This window comes from Octopus bimaculoides, chromosome 20, assembly GCF_046866305.1.
Source record: "Octopus bimaculoides isolate indiv1 chromosome 20, ASM4686630v1, whole genome shotgun sequence".
Taxonomy (NCBI): Eukaryota; Metazoa; Mollusca; class Cephalopoda; order Octopoda; family Octopodidae; genus Octopus; species Octopus bimaculoides.
In genome coordinates, this window is record NC_142947.1 from 48,370,290 (window position 1) to 48,393,733 (window position 23,444).

Consider the following 23,444-nt stretch of genomic DNA (forward strand, 5'->3'; position numbering starts at 1 on the left):
TAGTTTAGGGCTGTAGTTTGTTCGGGGAGCAATATTACGTTGACTCTGAAGGACATCCTGAGGAGACATCATCACATAGAACTGACCTGAAAACGTTCAGAAATAATAAACAGTGAACTGAATCCAATGAACACCAGTTTCAGTTGTAACCTAAAAGTTACGAAAGGGTAAAAGACTGTTGCAAGAATTCAAGTTAGGTCTCCTTGCCACAAACGAGTGAAGACCCTAAAAAAGATCATTAGCATTGTCCCTCTTATTCTCAGCCATTAAAATATAATTCTAAAATCAGAATGAAAATACTTTTATTAGAAATACTGCCTTCATGTCCGGAAGGATTTAGTAAAATCGTTTTGCTATAATGAAGTCGATGCCTTGAACATAAATGATTTGTTAATAAGAGGCTGCGAGAGTGAATAGTTTCCATCATCACTAATTGGTCAGAGTTTATTGGAAACAGACTTGAGGATAACTTTCTTTCATTGATCTTCAAGGCCCCTAAAAAAAGGGGCCACAGAAAAATGACAACTCCTCTCTGTCATCAAGCATTATTATAATCAAGCATTATAATAATAATAGTTTTCTATTAAAAAACAAGAAAGTGTTGCAGCCATCATCAGCTTATCTGTTTATATATCTTGGACGACATCTCTAACACAGTCATGTGTAATTTGAGAGACATTTAGCTGCTATTTCAAGGAAGTTAAGCATCCACAAAAAGAACAACACATTGAACAATTGTATTTTAAAACCTAGGTATGTCCCTTCTGCTGATCCCTACTTGTCTGTGAAGTACAGTAGTATTACAGCATGGGCTTGTTTTGCAGTTAGGTTCATTGAAATCAACAGATTTTGATTGCTATACACACAATAGATACAAACATACAGCGTTTGTTGCTGTGGCAACGGTGTGTGTGCAAGAGAGTCTTACCTCCAGCTGCAGTGACAGGTCCGATTGCTGTGGCAGTTGGCACCTCTGCTGGTGATGCTACTGCACTTTCTCCTGTCGACCCAGAAGTTGGGAAATATGTAAACCTTGTTTCTGCCTGGCTTTCAGGTGTTGGACTTCCTCCGTTACTGAAAGGTGTCTGAATAACAGCCTGTTGAGAGAAACAGATAAAAGATTGCAACAAACAATGTTATAGGATGGCTAGTGAGGCATTTTTAAACAACTAATTTGATGATTAGAGAATTACAGTGGTTAATTAAAAAAGTGACTAAAAAATTATGGCCTCAACTAATTTGATTGTTAATTCAATTTATTAGAGGGTCATGGCCACTGATTTGATCAGTCACAACATTCAAAGAATTTGAGGATATTGAATTAATTATGATTAGAAGAGCAACATGATGTTTAGCTAATTGGCTATTCATGATAGCTATGTATCACCAAATTAATTTTAATCATTAACATAGCTGTCACCCAACACCTTGTTCTGATCACAATCACTACAGTAGACTAAGCTAATCTCACATTGTTACATATACACACAAAGCGATTAAGGACATGAAGACTGAAAGCTCCTGGTTCATGAAGAATTAGCACTGAGATGCTTGAAATATGCCCCTCCCCCACCAGCTACCTGTTAACAATAAGTGGAACCTGTTTCAGTTGGACAGACTAAGTTAATGATATGAATAGATGAATAGATGATATGAATAGAAAAAAAACTTTGAAGCTGTGACCTCAAAAAGGCTCCTAGATTGATTTCTAAGGAACAATAATTGTTTCTTGGCAGGTTGTGGAAGCTACAATGTTGTGACGTTCATTCCCTTGCTAAAGAGTTTTAAGGATAGAGAAAGGAGTTAGTGTTATGTGTAGCACTTAACACATTATTTTAAAATATCAAATATGAAATTTATGCAAATTTAGAATACTTTTGTTTACATGTGTGGTAGAGTGAGAGAGTGAGGGAGAGAAAGAGAGGTTATGGATACTAAATGTCACGCACCTGAGCAACTTGAGCACCAGCGGGAAACCCTGTGGTAGACACTACCTGAGCAGTTGCTTCACTACCATCTTGTGTCACCTGTACAACACGATAGGTCACCTGACCTGTAGAGAAACAATCTCCGACCTCATATGACCCAGTCATTCCTGCCAGAAGGAACCAAAGACAAAATGAAAGATGGTTAAGTGGAGAATTTATCAGAAAACATAAATCATACATAAAACTGCACTAAAGGTGCAAAAGCTGATAGAGGGCCTTAATTGACAGTAAGACCCTCTATCAGAAACTACTTCTACCTATACTGCAGCTGGTGTTGTTTACAGTATAGCACATAGCTCTCAATAAATAAGGTTTCTTATGACTACACACCTAATAGAATGTGTAACTGTAGGCACCATGATAAATGTCCTTTAGATAACTAATGTCTGAAGAATAATCTACTATATAAGTGCTTGGCCAAAACACCTGAGTGTGTATTATTACATAGGTGTTACCACTTCAAAATGCAAGACTAGATAACATAACCATACAAAAGGGAAACTGCACTTAATTGGCCAAGTTCACCTGGGATCTCTAAGAATAGATATAGACTACTTCATTTCATGTAGATAGTGCTCTTCCTCATACAGGTGGCAATGGAGGTGCTGGAAAATTTCAATGGTAAATTCAACTTAATTACAAAGCACCACAAGCCACTGTTCACATTTATTTAATAAAATATTCCTAAACTTTCCACACAAAAATCCTAAATAAACAACTTACCTAAGTCTAACTAAGATCTATGTCCACATTCTCTTCTTATGGATTCTCTCACCCCTACTTGATTAATCTTTAATCTAAACTATTGCTTCTATTTTTATTCAATTAATTTAATTAAAGTAGACCTAATATTTCTTGAATGGACAATAAAAGTGGACATTTAACTTAGAATTTTACATACTTTTAATATACATTTGTAGTAGACTCCACACCTCACTCTTTTTCCCTGTTTTAACCCAAATGCATATTTCCCTGCCATTGATTAGAATAGTGGAGGTCCAGTAATAATTTGCTTTTCTCTCTGTTCACTGTACTCACATATTTTTAAACTTGATGACCTCTTGACCTGCGAGGGAGTGTGAATTTGGCAACTTTATACTAAATCAAAGAAGATAATTTAACATGTAAGGCTATCTATAATCTCCAGCTCCTGAATTATCTGGATGAGTAATTCTGATGTTAACAACTCTGATACCACACAAACCTCACCTCCACCACATTATATATTTGTTGGAAACTCTGAAAAGTCTACCAGAAGAAGTTTAGAGTCAATCAATTATGCATACAAAGCAGTGTAACATGTTCCTCTGGCCATCAGAAATGATGATGATCATCATCAACAATGATCATAATCTTCAATAAAGTTATGTAACAATGTTGTCATCATTTCTTAGTTTGATTGATATATCATCCTGTGCAGTGTCAAGCAAAAGTGCCCCTGTGGTACCATGTGAAAGCACCCAGCACACTATGTAGAGTGGTTGGCATTAGGAAGGGCATCCGGCCATAGAAACCATACCAAATCAGACTGGAATCTAGTGCAGATCCCTAGCTTGCAAGCTTTGATCAAACTGTCCAACTCATACCATACGTTAATTGATGATGATGATAAGTATGCGTGTGAGTATACAGATGTACATGTGTGACTACCAGCCAAAAGTTGAGCAGTTTATACCCTGCTACTGTCACTGTGCTGTGATCTTGGACTAAACATTACATTGCTGGTCCCAACTTTTCTTGCAGGAAATAGTTTTTATGGCAACCAATGACAGATGACCAGTTAACAGGTGACACTGACCAGCGCCAAACCTATAACAGTTTCTGTAGAAATATTTAAACATGTTGGACCACACCCAGTATTTCTAACGACATGGGGAAACTATAAACATAAATGGACATTTCTAGAATTTATAATTCTATTACAAAGAAATCAAATTGGTTTTCTGAAGAAGACATTCATCAGAAGCATTTAAACTGGTAGCTTTAGTCAAAAAACATAAATTTGGCTTATGAACTTTGTAACAGTTTTACTGCTGACACAAACAATCTCTGCTGTTACTGGACTCTAGTTGTTTGTTTTTCTATAAACAAAGAAAAAACAAAATATAAAAATTTACAGATGTCAAACACAAGAGAAAGAGTGTGTGTGTGTGTGTGTGTATATAATAACAGACTGATTGATAATGTTTAACTCTCTCAGCCCTTGTGTCTAACTTTGCCCTCCACCTGGGCTCCTCAGCAAAATCATAAATAGTTGCATACACAGCTCAAGAGTAATAATTGCAGACAAATTAATGGACAGAATCACAAAAAAAAAAAAAAGAGAAAAATTCAGAACAACACCAACAACAATAGGCCTATCTTTCAACCACCGTATTTGTTCATCTGAATTGTTACTTTCCTCATCGCTTTCACCAGTTTCATTGTCCGAATCACTCTCATTGTCTGCACAAGTGTGAACTCTTCACCCAAAGAATAAATATCATCAATCATTTCTTCAACTGCAAAGAGTCTAGGCCTTGCTTGTTTACCAGACAAACCACTGCATCCCTCAAGCCCATCTTTCTTCACAAAAGATCCCCTTTTTTTTTCTTTCCGATTAAAGGCAAAAGTAAACAACAGCTATGGAGGACACCATTAACAATGAATCATCAACACACTTGACTACAAAAAGCTGTGACACGATCGGTTGTCTATTTCTGGTATTTTATCTTCTTTTTCTCCGTGAGTTGTTCATTACAGATTTAACGGGAATCCAATAGAGATTTCATTCAGGCTGTTCTCGGTATACTGGGAACATGGCATGATAGGGTTAAAGAATTTGATAGCATGAGGTATTAAATACAAATGACTAAGGAATACTCAACCAGTTTCATGTTTTGTCACTAAATACTTCCACAAACTATTAAAACTGATGCAAGATCCATTTTTCATTAACAACAAATGTTAAATAATCTTAATATTTTGGCTGATTGGCAGCCAGGTGTGAAGGGGTTTACAGTTGATAATTAGCTCCAGGTGAGTCTTAATCCTATAACCAAAGGTATGCCAACCATGACCATTCCTTCTTTACAGCTATCCAGAATATACATTATCCAATGTATCCTTTTTCTGTCGAGATAGAAGCATGTGGTTGGAGAAGGATTTGGGTGCTATTTTTAGCAAGTCAAGTAATCACATATGTGATTCCATTGCAGACAATGCCAATAGTCATTTGTTTTATAAAACAGTGACAACAGAAGCTGTTGACTGTGACAAAGAACAAAACTGGTAATGCAAACTACAAGACAAGACAAGTGAAGAAAGAAGTGTTCAGACCAAGTGGAAATGGTTGAAATGGTAAAACAGGTAGAATGTTGCTCTGATCCTATATTTTATAGAATTATTGAACAATATGAATAATGTTTGGGTTCTTTTAGAAAATTCCAACAATGAAAGGAATGCATTTTAGGTCAGCTCTCATGAATGGCTGCTGTTGGTGGTGGAATTTCCAGCTTCACAACTCTTTTAATTTCTGCTGCTATCAATAAGAGGAGAAATAAAAGCAAGAACACTGGTACAACAACAACAACACTATTTATGGTGTTTACAACAGAAACATATACATACATGTGTCGTGTATTTACATTGTGTGTGTGTGTATTTATACACACATATACACACATGGGTGTATAATCATTCTACGTCCACTGTCCATGCTGGTATGGGTTGGACGGTTTGACCAGGGCTGGCAAGGCTGGAAGGCTGCACCAGACTCCAGTGTGATTTGGCATGGTTACTATAGCTGGATGCCCTTCCTAATGCCAACCACTCTGAGACTGTAATGGGTGCTTTTATGTGCCACTTGCATGACACCAATATCTGCCACAACAGCAATTTCACTTGACTTGGTGGGTTTTCTTCTCAAACGTAACATAATGCCAAAGGTCTTTGTCATTTGTCATTGCCTCTGTGAGGCCCAACACTCAAAAGGTGCTTTTCACATGCTACCAGCATCTGCCACAACTAATATATATATATATAAATACACATTTAACCCATGCAAGCATGGAGAAGTGGACACTAAACAATGATCATACACACACACACATCTACAGACATTAAGGGGGATGCACATAAGAAAGTATGATAGTGTAGGTGGCAATAAGAAAGGGTACATCAAAGGGCAAGAAAGTGAAGAAATACCTTCTGCATGTCCTGTCAGCTGAACATCATCTGATCCATTGGAGTCATTTGTTTTATCTTGGCTGAAACATTCAAGTGAAATAACATTTTATTCTGCATACATACATCTCTCTCGCTCTCTCTTTATATATAAAATATATAACAATGAGCACTACGAGCACATGGGACTTAGATTCTCTGAAATGGCCAGGAGGCCCTCTTGAGGTTGAAGATAGTTTCTGTTACCTAGGTGACCAAATTAGTAATGGTGGAGGATGCTCTGAAAGTATTGTTTCTAGAATAAGTAAAGGATGGAGGAAGTTTAGAGAGCAAATTACATCTGTTGGCAACAAAAGGATTCTCTCTCGGAGCGAAAGGTAGACTGTATGATACTTGTGTGCAGACCAGCTATACTCCATGGTAGAGAGACATGGGCTCTGAATGCAGAAGACATATGCTCTGCTGGATGTGCAACATCAGTGCGCATGTACGACAAAGTGCAGATGTATTGAGAGAAAAGTTAGGCATAAGAGGAATGAAATGTAACATGCAAGAGAGAAGACTACATTGGTTTGGACATGTGATGTGTATGAATGAAGGCAGCTCCATAAAGAAATGCCAATCACTGAAAGTAGATGGTACCTGTGGAAGAGGGAGACCCAGGAAGACATGGGATGAAGTGGTAAGGGCCTATCTCAGGATGTTGGGTCTCACAGGAAGAAATGACAATGGACCAAGATGTCTGGCAATATGAGGTTCCTGAGAAGATCCACCCATGTCAGCAAAACTGAGTTCTAGAAGTGGTATGTGTCCCACCCACATATAAAAAACTTCTCATACACTCTACCACAACAAACCAAACTACATCTTTTTTCTTCCTCACATTTTCACTTCTTTACTGCCCACTCCCCAATCCTGTCCTTTTGGCCCTGTCTCACTGTATTATTGCTACCCACTAGCCCCCCCCCCACCGACCTGTGTTCCACCCACACACCTACCCCCAACAAACCTAACTACATCTTTCTTCCTCACATTTCCTCCTTCATGCACTATGCTTACCTCTCACTCCCCAACCCTGTCCTCACAGCCCTATTTCTCTGTATCATTGCTATCTGGTAGCCCCTGCCCCTAACTCTATATACCCAAGTTTTCACCACCAACTTCCCCTCCCCACACTCTGATCATGCTTCTTTGGCAATATCCTGCCACTTGTATTATGATCTTTGAACCTCAAGGTTATGCCCTGGCACTTCCCACCATTTATACCACCCTCTCTGCCTTTACTCGACCATCCATTTTTATTCTGATCACTGTCCCTCATGAATATGCCCAGTGCTTTGCCACCATTTCTATCCTGCTATCTCCCGCTCTCTCTCTCTCCTCCTGCACTTCCTTCAGGTTGGGTAACCAGGTCTCTCCTTTGCAGCAGCACACCTATTTTTGTCCTCATTCCTGATCTCTCTCTCTCTCTGGCCAAATAACCTTGTACCTCCTCTACAGTAAGACACCTGTCTCTCTCTCTCACTATAACCTTTCATCATCTAACACAAGATCACCTCCTCCAATGTACCCCCCCTCTCAAAAGATGTTTGTCTTGCAGGTTACTTGGTGACCCTTTCAGTGCAGGTGCTGCTTAAAAAGCATCCAGTCCACACTGTAAAGTGGTTGGCATTTGGAAGGGCATCTAGCTGTAAAAACCTTGCCAAAACTGACCTCGCTTGTGCCTCGTAAAAAGCACTAAGTCCACTTTGCTGGGTGATTCTTGTTAGGAAGGGCATCCAGCTGTAAAAATCCTGCCAAAACAGTCACAGAAGTCTGGTGCAGGCTTCTGTCAAACCATCCCACCCATGCCAGCATGGAAGGCGGATGTTAAACGATGATGATGATATATATACAAAAAAAGACAGCACACGTAAATACATATATGTGTATGTATATATATTTTGTGTGTGTGTGTGTGTGTGTGGTGCAGGGAATCATGGACCTGGAGTGAACAACTCCAGGTGAGAAAGGAAGAGCTCAGTGTGAGTCAATAATAGAGTTTCCTGAGTCAACTAAATTATAATGAAGAATATGTTTAACATGTAATGCAAGGAACAATAAAAATCGGACAGGAAATGATTATGTAATAAAGTATTATAAAAGTAATGAATTAGAATTTTTGGGGTTTGTCTGGTAAGCAAGGGAGACAACCTTAGACATGTTTCAGTTTCATTATAACCTCATTAGCAAAGCATAGACATCACCATAATTACAGAAGTGACTGAGGAACTAAAAATTGTAGATTGGCTGGTGGAGGAAAACAGAATTGTTTCATCTGCCATCAAAATAAAAAAAAAACAATAAATGAAATTGGTTTTAACTGATTAAAACCTAATTGCTTAGTTAATTTTCTAGCTGTGATCAGCCTGTCTGTATTGATTGTCCACAGATGTTTAAATGTGGCACCAGTGACATATTACTTGTGACATGGTACCAATGATCTGATGCTAGAACTAGGAAAAATATATTTGAAGGTGATGAAAATTGTTGAAAGAAGATATTAAAAGCTGAAGTCAGAAATTTTAGGAAAATGTCTTTACTGTTGTTAAAGTAAATAGTTGTGATGATAGAAACAATAAAAATGTGATTTGGTGGCTTGAATCAGTTGTCATTCACAATAGAGGCAATGGATCTTTTCTGTTTGGCTGCCACTTACCAATTATGGTGAAAATGAATTTCATGTCAATAATTAGTATATGCAACTATATCAATACACCAAATTTGAAATCAATTGGAACAAAATTATGTTGCTCATGACTTTGCATACGATATTAGACATTACAAGAGCCAATTTGTAATCCTCCATTGGCCCTAAGAGGAGGACTTGCCCTCTTCTCTCTGTTTTACATTGAAATTTTAGTAATGGTAAATTCCTGACATTACATACATCAACAACTGGCTACATACTGTAGTGGTGGTGGTAGTGGTGGTGATGTGGACAGAACTGTTAGTTTCGTGTGAAGAGAACACATGTAAAAGTATGTCATAAGGATAAGGGACATTTAAATATTGAGACAAAACATGGTAAAGAGATCAGTCCAGGTAATTGTTGGCTGTAGCCTCAATACTGTTAGCCGAGGAATGCAATAAAGTGAAAAACTGGAGTATCTCCAGAGGTGGTCTTTTGGAACTAGATTTAGGAGATAACAGATAATTTGTTTGATATAAATAGGACTGTGAATAAGTAGGGTCAGTAAATTTTCTAGGCTAGTGTCCTGCCTGCAAGAGCTGACCTCCTGCTTTTCTCTTTTAAATGGTGAGATATGCCAGAGATTACCTTGTCATCTTGTGAAACATTTACAAATTAAACAATGTTCCCACTACTTGCAGCAATTAACTGTACCCGTCCCCAATGCACACACACACATACATGTACTTCTTTACATGTGGACTGAGCTATTTGGGGACACTGGGTCATTCTAACAACAATCATAAATGAACCTCAGTGATGAAAATGTTACTGTCATTAACAGATCAGGGACCCAGTCCACTCTCTCTCTCTCTCTTTGTCTCCACTCATTCACCAATCATTTCACACGGCGTAACAAGTGCATATTTTCATAGCACCACTACTAATGAGATTCTTTGCCTAACACAAGGGCTCTCACTAATCTATATTGTCTCTGTTCATTTGGGCCACAGGAGAGACAGTGATGGCAAGGCATAATGGAAGCGAGGCAGTAACGGCAGGGTGCACAATGAGAGAGAAAGGCAGTGATAAATGCTTCAAGTCAGGAAGAGAGTAAGTTGTGATGGCAAGAGTGAGAGTGAGGATGTTATCAAAAGTGTGATGAGAGGAAATGGAAGTGATGGCTAGTATAAGAGGAGGGTAAATAGAGGGATCTGTCAGATGCCAACAGAGCCAATGCAATTGCTTGTTAGGAAACTGATTTGGATGAGAGCACAGGAGGGATGGAATGCAGAGAGGGCTAATGATCTACCCTGAAGGCATTGTTGGCACAGTTCAGTGAATAATTGAGGGGAAGAAGGATTGATAAAGAAGGGAGTATTGGATACAACTTGCCTTCTACTTTTTATTGCAAGCAGAGGTAATAGCTCCTTCAATTTTACCCAGTTTATTCCTATTTTGGCCACTATTCTTTCAGAATACTCACTGCCATACCAATTAGGTCACCTAAACAATAGAAACTAACTCCTTCTGGGCATCTGAGAGAATCTACTCTTCCCATGTGCTTTATTGTCCCTTTGCACCTACTGCATACGTCTTCCATCTCTGTTACCTTCTGCCCAGGAGCCCACTACATCTCTCATACTGCATCCATGGTTTATACTGGGTACGCAGTTAGACATTTCTACATCCTCCTCCTTTTCAGACATCAAGCAGAGCCATTTCACTGATAATGACAAGGACCTCCATCAGCAAGAACAGAGAAGCTTCTGAGAGTTAAGTGTAATACATCCGACACAGAAATGCTGTGCTGAGGGCAGGATATGAACCTGTAACTCTTCTGTAGATAGTGACTGCCACACTCATTAGGACCAGCTACCATTTCAGTAAAAAGTTATTCCTTTTAATGAAGGTGGGACCATCTACTTGTAATTGCTCTACTACTACTGATGAAGGCTTGACCAGATGCTTAAGAGATTTGCTTTACTGAGGTACTGGGTTCAATTCCACTGCATGGCAGTCCTTTACCCAAGCTTCATGATGGAAACTGCAATGCCCCATCGGATGGGTTGCATCAAATATCCAGTTTTTCACACGAATTCTCTTTGTGGACTATGGTAAGGGTACACCTGTCTGTGGGATACGCAGCTACTCATATGCTAATTCAACAATGAAGCAGTTTAATGGATCGAGTGAGATCCATCTACTTTTTACTACCACAACCACTGCTATTACTAAGGACAGGTCTTGGCTATTAGACATTGTAATTTCATTTTCACATCCAGCTGTAGAAACTCTGCCAAATCAGACTGGAGCCTGGTGTTGCCATCCGGTTTCACCAGTCCTCAGTCAAATCGTCCAACCCATGCTAGCATGGAAAGCGGACGTTAAACGATGATGATGATGATGATGAGTTACTGGTCTTCCAGAAAGGCATGAATGTCATGCAATCTCAATCCTCACTTTTATGTGTTGAAGATCTTGAACTAAAATACCATAAAATATTTAGTTTCTCCTCCTCAATTCTGAGTTCAAATCCTGTTGAAGCAGACAAATGCCAGAAATATACTATTTGTAGTAACCGTGTTAACTTGGTGCTTAGTCCAACTAATACTGGGTCACATTATTGTTGTTTAGTTGTAGATCAACGGCGAGCCATCAATCCTATAAGCAAACACAATCTAACTGTGGCCATTCCGTCAAAAACTAGGGTATCTAAGAAGTCTTTATTTAAGTCTGTAAGGTGCGATGTCAGGGAGGTATAGCTGTTATTTCTAGTAGGTCAAGTAGAGACATTCACTTTGGCTCATGATGGCGTGATGGTCCAGGCTGCAATCAAAGAACCGAGATCGACACACGGCAGTGATGATGACATCATCAAAGTCCTTGGGAAACACATGAATGTCACAACACAGTGTAAAAAACGATGACATGCGTTATGAACTAGAATTACTTTTGCATCTAATTAAAAACCGACAAACACTGCTATACACATATGGCCTAGAAAGGCATGACCATCACAGATCTAAATAACAGGTGAAACAACGAAGACCAAGCGACCACGACCAGACTTGATAACGTAGTTCTATGGGAAATAAGGAAGGAGAGGGGAGTAATTAATTTCATTGAATTAATTTGAAGACTTAGCTTTAATTGGAGGGAAGCACTGCTTACGATGCCGGCAATTCACGTCAAGACATCATACAACGATTCCCTTTGCCCTCAGGGCTCCAAACGTCAGACATGATATGTGTGTGTGTGTGTACGGATGGATGGATAATATGTATAATGTGTGGGTGTCCTGAACTATTGTATGGATGTAGTTAATATTTAAATAGCTGTTGTATTAGCATAGAATTAATAACAAAACAAAAAAACCCAAAACAACAAAAAAAACAACAACTCTGCAACGATTGCTGATTCAAGACCAGACAAATGTAAATGTGATAGCAGTGTATGTATGTATTAACACATATATACATAGATGTATATCTATATACATGTATATGCACACACGCTATATATATATATATATATATATATAAATATATATATATATATATATATGCGTGTGTATATATATATATATGCGTGTGTATATATGAGGCTTTAGAATTGTAGTCATCGTTTGGCACAAATCTGACAGGATGTTTCTTTTTTAATCTTTGGTAATATGGGGTCCATGGCTTTCACAGGTTCTAGGTTAGAAGTCTGCTGTACAAATATGTAAAGGAGGATATTCCGGGTTGGAAGGATTGGTCATGTTAATTAATGCAGGGGTGGAGGGTGTTGGACTCAATACCGGCGAGAGGGTGTGAGTAGAGATGACACCAGACTAGTCAGCTGTAAGGAGTAGAGGACATTGTAGTGGGAGTAGACGAGAAGACAGCAGATCTGTCTGTGGGATCAGAAATTGATAGAAACAGGGTATTGGTGAGGGGAGAACTTTATGTCAATAGTAGAGGTGGGGAGTACTTTCTTTGGATGGAGTTGGTAGTGGGGAGGGGAGTTCTCCGATATGTATACGAATGTAGGTTTATATCAATGTAATTTATGTGTGTATATAAAAATATTTACACACACGCGAGTGGAATAAAATAATTTAACCTACGATCGTTATATTACTTATTAGTATGAAAATGATGTGTGTGTAGTAGAATAATGTCATAATAGATGTAATTTTTGCTGCTCTCTTTTGTAATAACAATAAAAGAAATAACTTGGATTACATTGTTCATTATAGTGTGCGTGTGTGTGTGCAATGAAAAGCGGAAACGCGAAACAGCGATATTAATAACTGCATACATGCGCGCGCGTATGTGTATACAGATGTATGTATTCACTGGGACTTCCCTTTTTTTATGAATCCGCTGAAGTCCCAAACACAAGACATTATTATAAATATATGGTTCCCTTTACCCTTTGTCGCTTGAGATCAGTATCTATCGACATGTATATATAAATATTTTATACCATCTATATTACTATTGTGTTTATTAGATGATATATATTATACATTATAATGACCGACCTAGAAAATGAAAGGTCGACAAAAGTGGAGGGCCAGACGTGGAGAGACACAAATAAAGCTGACAAGTTGACAACAGTTTTTATATCGACTTATACAAGACCGGAATGAAGGAGAGAAAAGAAACTGCCGAAAGTGAACGGAAAAGCCCGAGTTAAACGAATAAGACAGGGAAGGAAATATTTGATGGTGAGGATTGTTGTCTATGTTGATAGAAATGTAATAATAAAATCTGGGGCTGTTTTTTTGTGTTGTATGTTGTGTGTGAGGCGGAAATGGCGACATTTGTTCGACGTTTGCCAAGAATCTCTATCTGTGTGTTATGGTGACGAGTGAGAATGACTGCGCGACGGAGCACTTACCTTGATTCAAGGGCCTGATCCAGACTATCCATGTGGGGAAAATATGAGTGTCGGAGGTGGTGTTGTTTTTTGAATTTGCCAGGAAATAATGAAAGTTTGATCACGGGGCCAAACAACAGGTCATGTGAGAGAGGAACATGTGACAACGAGGAGGGAGGAGGAGAAAAAGGGTAGGAGGAGGAGGAGAACAACGGTAATGGCCGACTTCCAGAGACACACACGACGACTACTATTCACTCGAATATCGTCAATTACATCTGAAATACTCGACAATTAGCGAGTAATTACTACTATCAACAACAACCGATCGGCCTTTTTTAAATCGATTCTTTCCTTCGGTTTTTCTTTAGTTCACGAGAAGAATTTTTGTGCCAAAAAATGCCCACTGGATAATGACGACGACGACGATGGCAGCCTATTGCTATTTTTTTTGTCTTCTTCTTCCTCTGTAATATATTTATGACGCTCGTTGGCTTCTCTTGTATTTAATAATTCAACACTGTTTTGTATATATACTCGTATATGTGAATATAGAGATATTTGTGTGTATAAATGTATCTTCGTCGTTGTTGCGTTTAGTTTACAAATGGCCGCCTTCGCTTTCCAATATGTCGTCTTCATGTGTAACTGTGTGTGTTACTCCTGCATATGTGTGTAACTGTGTATTTGTGTTACTACTGCATGTATGTGTAACTGTGTGTGTGTAACTTACTACTATGTGTATCTATCAGTGCTGGAGGGGAAGAGTGATAGGCAGAGGAAGAACTCGTCAGTTTTTTTTTTTTAGCCGCAGTAGAGGGCAGAGGGGAAATTTTAGAGAAAGAGGTAGGGGCTATGGTGGTAGGAGGAACTAACGTTTGATGTTGAGAGAGAATTGTATGGATGATAAGAGGGGGATTTTCCATCTGCAACTTACAACACATGCGCGTGTGTGCATATATATATATATATGTGTAATATACACATACATTATAATGATTTATGTATTCAAGTTTTTTTCTCTATTATAGATGCAAATATTAACATATCTAGAAAGTACCTTTATTAGTATATGCATGTATGTATGAGTGTTCTTTTGTTGAGCCATTGCTATATTGCTAACATAGGAAATAAATAATTAATAATTCCAAACTATTTTTATTTTATATATTTATGTAACATAATTATGTCAAAAATTGTCTACAATTCTGCCAAAGTTATTGAAAGGGAGTTAACGGCCTTTAATGGTTTTGCTTAACCCCCAAGATCAGCTTTGAATAAACACATAATCAATTGTATCCCATCTGTGACCGTTTCAACTTTATTTTCCGACGTTGTGAATCTAGAATAACCTTATCTAATATGGTTTGATTGGAGAGAGATTTGGCTGCTGTTTCTAGCAATATTGTATTACCACTTGGAAGTTCCATACACGTTCTGAGATGAACTCCAGTTCAGTCCCTCGTCCAACTGATCTATGTTCAAAGATTATCCATCGTTATCTTGTCTTTTATTTAGACATAGTGTATCTAGGACTACGTTATCTTAATGTAGCCTTTTCTTAAAACATCTCCGTTTATATCTGACTCCCTCCTGTTCTATCTTCACATCACACCCATACACACAGTTCAGATTGCAATGGCTAATTTCCTTGTCAGTACCAATGGTCAAAGTGGTTCCAATTATGATCATCCCAATTTTTATGCAGAACCGATATATATATATATATATATATATATATAGTGTGTGTATGGGGGGGGGGGGGGGGTAAACCCCTTTAAAGGAAAATGTAGAATGTGATTTGATGCTGGCTTAGCTGTTATTGCTAGCAGGTCACGTAACTCGTAGATGTTCCTTAGTTGTCTCATAACATTGTTTTACATCCACTTTCCATACCTGCACGGGTCCGGTGTGTCGTTATAGTCGGAGTCCCTTCTCACTCGGAGTTGTTCTTTCCTCTTCGACCCTATCGCGCTTATGTTTTCAAGTTTGGCCTGGTTTCTACAGCTGAATGCCCTCCCTAACTCCCATCCCTTTACAGAGTGTACAGTGTGCATTTTATTTTGGCCACCAGCACGAGGAGATTTGTATTGTCCTCAACAAAACAAAACTATGTTATCGAATTTCCTTGAGGGATTCTTTACAAAAGATGGGTATCGAACTCCATAAGGAGATGATTGCTTCTGATTGGATGAAATCAGTGTCAGAGGTTGTCTCGTGCTAAAATGAGTTCCCTGATGGGATCAACTTATTATCGCTACGACACCAGACCTCTATTCTACACTACGAACAAAAGCTGCTGCTGCAGACTAATTTAACACTTGTTAATATTACAGTGCTACCACTGCTTACAGACTTTGGGGGGAGATACCCTTTATAAGTAGCGAGAGTTATCTATTGATACTATGGGTAACGGTACAAAATAGGTTTATCCCTAAATGACCCCCTAAATCTTCAAATATCAAAGAATTTGGTCTAAATTTTGAAGCTGTTGTGTTCTCTAGCCCCAGGTCAGTCCTAATCCAGCAGACCTATGATCAAAAGGTCAGACTATCCTTTTTTTTTTTTTTTTTTTTCCAGGTGTAGTTTACCTTGTACTTTATTATTCAATATGTGCTTGGATTGTGTTTGTAATATAGCAAAACGTTTTTACATAAAACTCTTAAATTGTTTACTTAAAAAAAACAAAACATTTCAGAGTCGAGAGTTTTGTATTGTTCAGCTGGAAGCAGCATCAGACTGATTGGCATCAAAAGGATTTTTTAAAAATGTGGCACAACATTTGATAGACTTCTTCGAGAAATATTCCTCAGTTTTTGTTGATAGTGAATGTGCTGTGGCCTTCATATACATGGCTTACTTTAGAACATAGAAGCAGTTTTATGCTTTACCAAATGTTTCCAAAGTAAAAGATATTGTCTTGAACACCCTTGCAGAATTTTAGGACAATTCATAGAAACTACTGATCTCTACATTGGTTCAGCAGTCTTTGACAATTTCAGACAAAGACATTGGACATCCTTATAACATTGACATTAAGCTCAGAATGTTTGGAATATTCTGAAAATAATTTTATAATAATCATTTACACAATAATTATATTCACTGGACAGTTGTATATAACAGGAACAACTCGTTTCTTCCTTCAACATCGAAGCATATAAAGGTTTAAACTGATGTTAACCCCTTACCAAGTGATCCTTAACTACCATTTCTCCTGGGTAGGAGTGTATTTGAGAGAAGGGGAAGAGAAAGTTCAGAGAACTTTTTACTTCTATTGGCAACCAAAGGTCTCTCTCTCTCTCTCTCTCCAAGTGAAGGGAAGATTGTGTGATTCGTATATGCAAACTGCAATACTGCATGGTAATGAGATAGGGACTCTGAATGCAGAAGACATGTGAAGCTGGTTATGTTCCGCTGGATATGCAATGTTAGTGAGCTTGTGCAACAGAGCATTAATATTTTCAGAAAGATGTTGAGCATAAGAGGAATTAGATGCAGCATGCCAGAGAGGAGACTGCTGGTTTGGTCATGTGATGCAGACGGATGAAGACAATTGCATAAAGAAATGTTGGTCACTTAAAGTGGAGAGAATTTCTGGAAAAGACATGGGACAAAATATTGACGGCTGATCTCAAAATGCTGAGCCTTACAAAGGAGATGAGAGGGGACTGAGATAGTTAGTGCATTGCTGTACTTGAGAAGACCTGCCCACCACAACAGAATTGAAATTCTAGAACCAAGGCGTAACATAAAAAGGAATGGTATGGGTACAGGTGCCACATAAAAAGCACTTGATGGTAGCCATGTAAAAAAACACCCAGTACACTCTGAAGTGGTTGGCATTAGGAAAGGCACTCAGCCATGGAAACCAAGTGAAGAACAGACTGCAATCTGATGTGACTCCTAGCCTTGCCATATTTATATATGTATATATATATATATATTGAGATTTTAATGGGTATATCAGATGGCAATCCAGTATCTTCCATAGTGTTCATGGGGGGGCCATGGAATTGGTTCCCAAAACAAAGAGGGAACTAGGCTACTGGAGTTCTGTGATGCATGCAACCTATTAATCTGCAACACTAACTTCAGGAAGCCACCTGATAACCTATCAATGAGGTGACTCCGCTAGCCAGATTGATTTCATCCTCACCAGACAGCGGGATGCAGGGTTGCTCTTAAATACAAAGACCCCCCCCCTGGTGAAGAATGTACCCCCCAGCATAGACTTGTTATTAGTGACTGTAGACTTGAGGCCAGAAGGATGTCAAGAAGCAGATCAATCCAGAAAAGAAGAATTTGGAAGCTAAAGAACCCTTCACATGGTCAGAGATTTAGGGACATCCTCACTAAGAACTTTGATGAGAGGTGGGAGGAGCTACAGACTTCAGATAGAGAGGGTAATTGGAAATTCCTATGGGACAGCTTACTGAGCGCCACAGACCAAATCTGCAACTGGTGCAAAGTCCCTTCCAGACCTAGAGTAACATGATGGAATAATACGGTAGACAAGGCCATTACAGCAAAGAAACAGGTCTGGAAGAGTTGGGGTAGCAGGGAACTGTACCAGATAGCCAGAAGGGAGGCCGGGTGACAGGTATACATAGTCGAAGGAGAAGCAGAAAATAAGAAGTTTGTCAATGTTCAGCAACGTGAGGACTAATGAACTGAAGTATTTTGGATTGTCATACTCCGTGTCATGCTGAATCTCCCAGAGAACTATGGGGTACACATTGTTCCTGTCAAGTGCTCAGCCACTTGCACGTTAATTTCATGAGCAGGCTGTTCGTCTCAGCTGGGACCCTTGTCATTGTAACTGATGGAGTGCTCCTTTAATATATATGTATATACATATATATATATATATATATATATATATATATATATATATATTATATATATATATACATATACACACTCACATACACATTATTGGTATTATATGAATTTTATAGACATTCAAAAGAACGTGAAACAATTTGGAAATATGGGATCTTGAAGTACACATGAAGCTATAATAGCAAGTAAATATTGGGTCAAAAAATCCCTTTGGATAGAAAAGAATTGAAGGCTGTCCATTGGACTCAAATACACGTCTTCTGTACATATGACAGCAGAATTCTCCCTAATACACACACAACATTGGATACATCACCCCTTAATTTCATTAATGCCATTGGTCTATTTGAGCAATTACCCTTTTCAGATTTTAGTTTTTAATTATTATAAATTTTATATTTTAATAATACTTGTTAAAATTATGGTTTATTATAAAACAAAGTCTTTGTAATAGTCTTGGTTTAGTTTTACATCAACTGATATGAGAGAGAGAGAGATTTTAGTTATCTAGAAAGGCCTCAGTAATGTGAAAGTTTTTACTAAACAAAGCTCTTTTGGGTAAAGTGAAGCAGGGCCTAGTACTTAAGGAGTAGACCTCATGATCACAAATTTGTGGTTTCTCTTCCTTGATCAGATAATGCATAGTGACCTGATCGCTCATCTATTCAGCTGTAAGGAGGGTCAATCCTGCGTATGTTATCTGAGGATGTGTATGGGTGGTTGGTTGATGGCTCTATAGCACATGGTCGTCGAAGTGGATGAGGAAGTATCTTGTGGAGTTAGGATACCGTCTGGGATGACTCAAGCAAACACTGGTAAATGATGAATGCAGTGATGCATTGCAATGGTGCATGGTACCCTACATGACCTATAAAGTCTGCACATTCTTGCCCCTCTCTTATCTAGCAGCAGAAACAATTAAAAAAAGGGAACTAATCTTTAATACTATGTTTTCATGTGGGACAATAAATGTTAAGACTCTACGAATCTAAAAGTTAAACATGCTTTTCTACAACAAAACTAATTTCATAATATAACAAAGTAACGCAGTGTTGCGTATACTAAATCAATAAATTATTTCTATTTTAAACAAAGAGCAGAGTTTCTAGACACGAAAAGATATGAAGATTTGTTTGAACTGTTGGAGGTAGTTTGTGATAAAAATGTCACTTCCGGTACTAAAACCCTGCAAATAAACACGCTGTTAAAAATATGACCAGTAGAGTGAAGAGTTTTATTGAGGGAATTGTGTATATACTACGAAAAAATATGAAATTAGTATTCGTAAAAATAAAATTATAAAAACTGAATTCAATTAATATTTGATTAATAAATGTAATGGGTTCCACATAACAGGAAAACTTATTTAAGGAATGTTGTAAACGTCACATCCGGTATCGAGTTGTGTGAAAACGTCACCATAACGCTGAAAGAAGATAAGGAGGAAGGGGAAGAGAAACAAATTAGAAACATATAGAAATAGATTGGAGTAGGAGTGAGTAGGGAAATAGAAAGCTAGAAGTATTGACTGCGGGAGAAGGAGAGAGAGAGAGTAAGAGTGGTATAAAACCTTAGTTTGAGGTTCGCCGTCGTCGCTGTTTAACTTGGCCAATATGTTGGATTTCTTCAGTATCTTTAGCAAAGGTGGCATCGTTCTGTGGTGCTTCCAGGGAACATCGCAATGGTTTACACCATCCGTTAATGCTTTAATTAAGAGCGTTCTTCTACAAGTGAGCGAAATTCTTTCCATTTCTTCATTCCTTTCCAGGATTTCTTTTCTGTCCCGTTTCAGACACGTCTTTCTGTTCTACAGATGGACAGGCACCGAGAGAGAGAGAGAGACACGACACGCGTGGACGTAGAACACACACACACACACACATATTATATACACATGTATTCATGTATGAGTCTTTATATGTGTGTGTGTATAATATATATATACACACACATATATATAATATATATATCTTTCAATCTAGTTGGCAGTATACGCACACTTACACGTGTGTTGATATATACATATATATGAACTTTTTCATCCATGTGTGTGTGTGTGTATATATATATATATATATATATATATGTGTGTGTATTCTCTCGCCCTGTCTCGTGTGTATGTATGTATATATGTATGTATGTATATGCATGTATGAATATATATATATATATATATATATATATATATATATATATATATATATATATATATATATATATATATATATATATATATATAAATAATCGATTTTCATTCTGTAGCACAATTAGGTCAGTTTGATTGAGGGTCTACTTTTATGATTTAATTTCATAAATTAAAAGTCATTGGTGTCAACATATGGCTTTCTACGTTGTGTCCGTTGCTCCCACCTCCGCTTCCGTGAAGATTGCTGTCGTTGGTGGTGGCCATCTAACAGCGCCTCTTCAATTCCGAAATATAGTCACGTTGTTAAATCTGTTAATTCTAAGGTAGTTGCTTTTTATCTTAGAAATAGCAGCTAAATCTTCCTCAAGTCACACCCTAACTTCTCTAAAAGAATTTAAAAAGAAAAGATATTACATAATATTGTTTTTTATATCCCCAAATTGTCACGAATCTTTTGATCGGGACTGACCTGGAGTGAAACAACAAGTCTTGAAGCTATGTGATGTGGGGTGTAATTCTTAAAGTCTTTGATGTTTACTAGCCCTAAAAGTACCCAGATTGTGATTGAATATAAATATAGAACATCCGAATGCTTTCCAATATCTTTTATTTCGACATTTGTTAATTTAGTTGTGTAAAAACCAATGTGTCATTCAGTTACGTATAATAATGCGTAAAAAGTGATTTGTAGGTCCGTCTCTTTGCCTCTCAGCTGTTGTTCCACGTTGGTGTCACTAGATCAGCTGAATTTGTCGCTACCAGACGAAATAGTCAGGCTGGGAAAAAAACATATGTTTCGTGTCTAATCTCATTTATTGAAAATGTTAATTATATCAATTCTAGAAAAATATTTTAGCAATGATTTCTCCCTTGGCATCGGGCCAAATTTACCCAAAAATGTGCTGTAGTATTGTCGACTGAATCACAAGCACCTAATATATATATATATATAACTATCGTCGTTTTAAGGTCTATGCTTCCATGGGTCAGATGGAATTTCATTGAGGCAGATTTTATATTGCTGGATGCTCTTTCTGTCGCCAGCCCTTGTTTCCATGCCAGGGAATATTCCTCCTTGTTATCATGTTATCATGGAGAATTGGATACAAACAACACAGCTGTGATGCTCACTTACAACTGTCACGTTATGTCAGACAAGGTAACATAAGCACACAAATATATATGACAAGATTCTTTCAATTTGTCTCCCAAATCCATTCACAAAGCCCTCGTTGGCCTGGGGGTTATAATAGAAGACACTTGCTCAAGATATCTTCTAGTGGGACTAAGCCTGAAATCACATGATTGGGAAATGAAATTAGCATACCCAAACTTACTCTAATAAATGAAATATATATAATGACCATTATTTATAACTTGTGTGTGTGTGTGTATGTATGTATATATATATATATATGTGTGTATATATATATATATATATATATATATATATATATATATATGTTGTTGTACTTGGGGATGGTCATATTGCCAGTTTAGCCAATAAAAACACACGCACTGTATATTTGGTGTTAATTTGCTTCAGCTTTATATTACATTAATCTTAATCTTATTTCGGCCAGAGTTCTTTCGTCACACTTCTGTGACCTCATCAGTGGTCCTTTGTTTCCTTCCTTCTTATGTGTGTCTCACCTTGCTAACTAAAATGGCTGATAGTTAGCAAGGTGAGACACACATAAGAAAGAAGGAAACAAAGGACCACTGATGAGGTCACAGAAGTGTGATGAAAGAACTCTGGCCGAAATAAGATTAAGATCAATGTAATATGAAGCTGAAGCAAATTAACACCAAATATACAGTGCGTGTGTTTTTATTGGCTAAACTGGCAATATGACCATCCCCAAGTACAACAACATCTGTTTCAACACACGATTTCACATCAAAAATCTTGCAAAACAAATATATATATATATATATATATATATATATATATATAAATATGGTTAGTGACTTCAGGCTTAGGGCCAGAAAGATTCGGAGACGCAAACCAATATGGAAAAGGCGGTTGAGGAAGCTCAAAGATCCTTCAAAAGGGCAGATTTAGCGATGGCCTTAATGAGGTCTTTCAAGAGGGAGAGATAGACATAAGAGGACAACCGGAAGTTCCTACAGGACAATCTATTAAGGGCAACAGACCAAATTTGTGGTCCAAGCAAAGCCCCTGTCAGGCTAACGGTGTTGTGGTGGTGGAACAATGATGTTGACAGGGCTATAAAAGAAAAGAGCCAGTCTCTGGAAAGGGTGGAAAAAAGGGGTTAGCAAAGAATCATATCAGAAGACTAAAAGGGAGGCGAGATGTCAGGTTTATCTAGCTAGGGTAGAATCCGAAAAGAATAGGTTTGCCAATGTCCTACAGCATGAAGATCAGAGACTTGAAGTGTTCTGGATTGTTAATCAGTGTGTCAGTGAGATACCAGCTATCATAGTGTGGTAGATAAGGCATTTAAAACTAGGAAAGCCCCGTGGTCCATCTGGAATTATGGCTGAGATGAAGATTATCAGAGAAGGTAGCATTTGTGGAAGATGCACAGGATCCATAAAAACTATAGAGATTTTGGAAATTGATTCTCTTAAATGCTCTGGTGACTCAGTAGAGGTAGGAGATAATTTCTGCTACCTAGGGAACCAAATTAGTAGTAGGGGGAGGATGCACGGAGAGTGTAATAGCTAGAATAGGATGGAGGAAATTTAGAGAACTGTTACTTCTGTTGGTTATGAAAGGATTCTCTCTCTGAGTGGA

General features: G+C 37.9%; 2 protein-coding genes across 3 annotated transcripts in view; one reads left to right on the forward strand and one right to left on the reverse strand.

The window, feature by feature from the left end:
- Positions 1-14,332, reverse strand: part of LOC106879880 (upstream stimulatory factor 2) — a 16,735-nt gene extending 2,403 nt beyond the window's left edge. Inside the window, exons 1-5 of one of the 2 annotated variants that reach the window (XM_014929605.3) lie at positions 13,714-14,332; positions 6,174-6,235; positions 1,950-2,095; positions 929-1,097; positions 1-86 (exon numbers count right to left, since the gene is read on the reverse strand). The exon at positions 1-86 is cut by the window's left edge and continues 49 nt beyond it. In XM_014929605.3, coding sequence (XP_014785091.1) covers positions 1-86; positions 929-1,097; positions 1,950-2,095; positions 6,174-6,235; positions 13,714-13,745 — 495 coding nt within the window. In that variant the 5' untranslated portion in view covers positions 13,746-14,332. The remainder of the gene's footprint in view (positions 87-928; positions 1,098-1,949; positions 2,096-6,173; positions 6,236-13,713) is intronic. The other variant, XM_089338635.1, reaches the window with a different exon arrangement.
- Positions 14,333-20,043: 5,711 nt separating this feature from the next.
- Positions 20,044-23,444, forward strand: part of LOC106882265 (signal recognition particle receptor subunit alpha) — a 41,062-nt gene continuing 37,661 nt past the window's right edge. Inside the window, exon 1 of the mRNA XM_052974957.2 lies at positions 20,044-20,267. Within this exon, the coding sequence (XP_052830917.1) occupies positions 20,151-20,267 (117 nt within the window). The 5' untranslated portion in view covers positions 20,044-20,150. The remainder of the gene's footprint in view (positions 20,268-23,444) is intronic.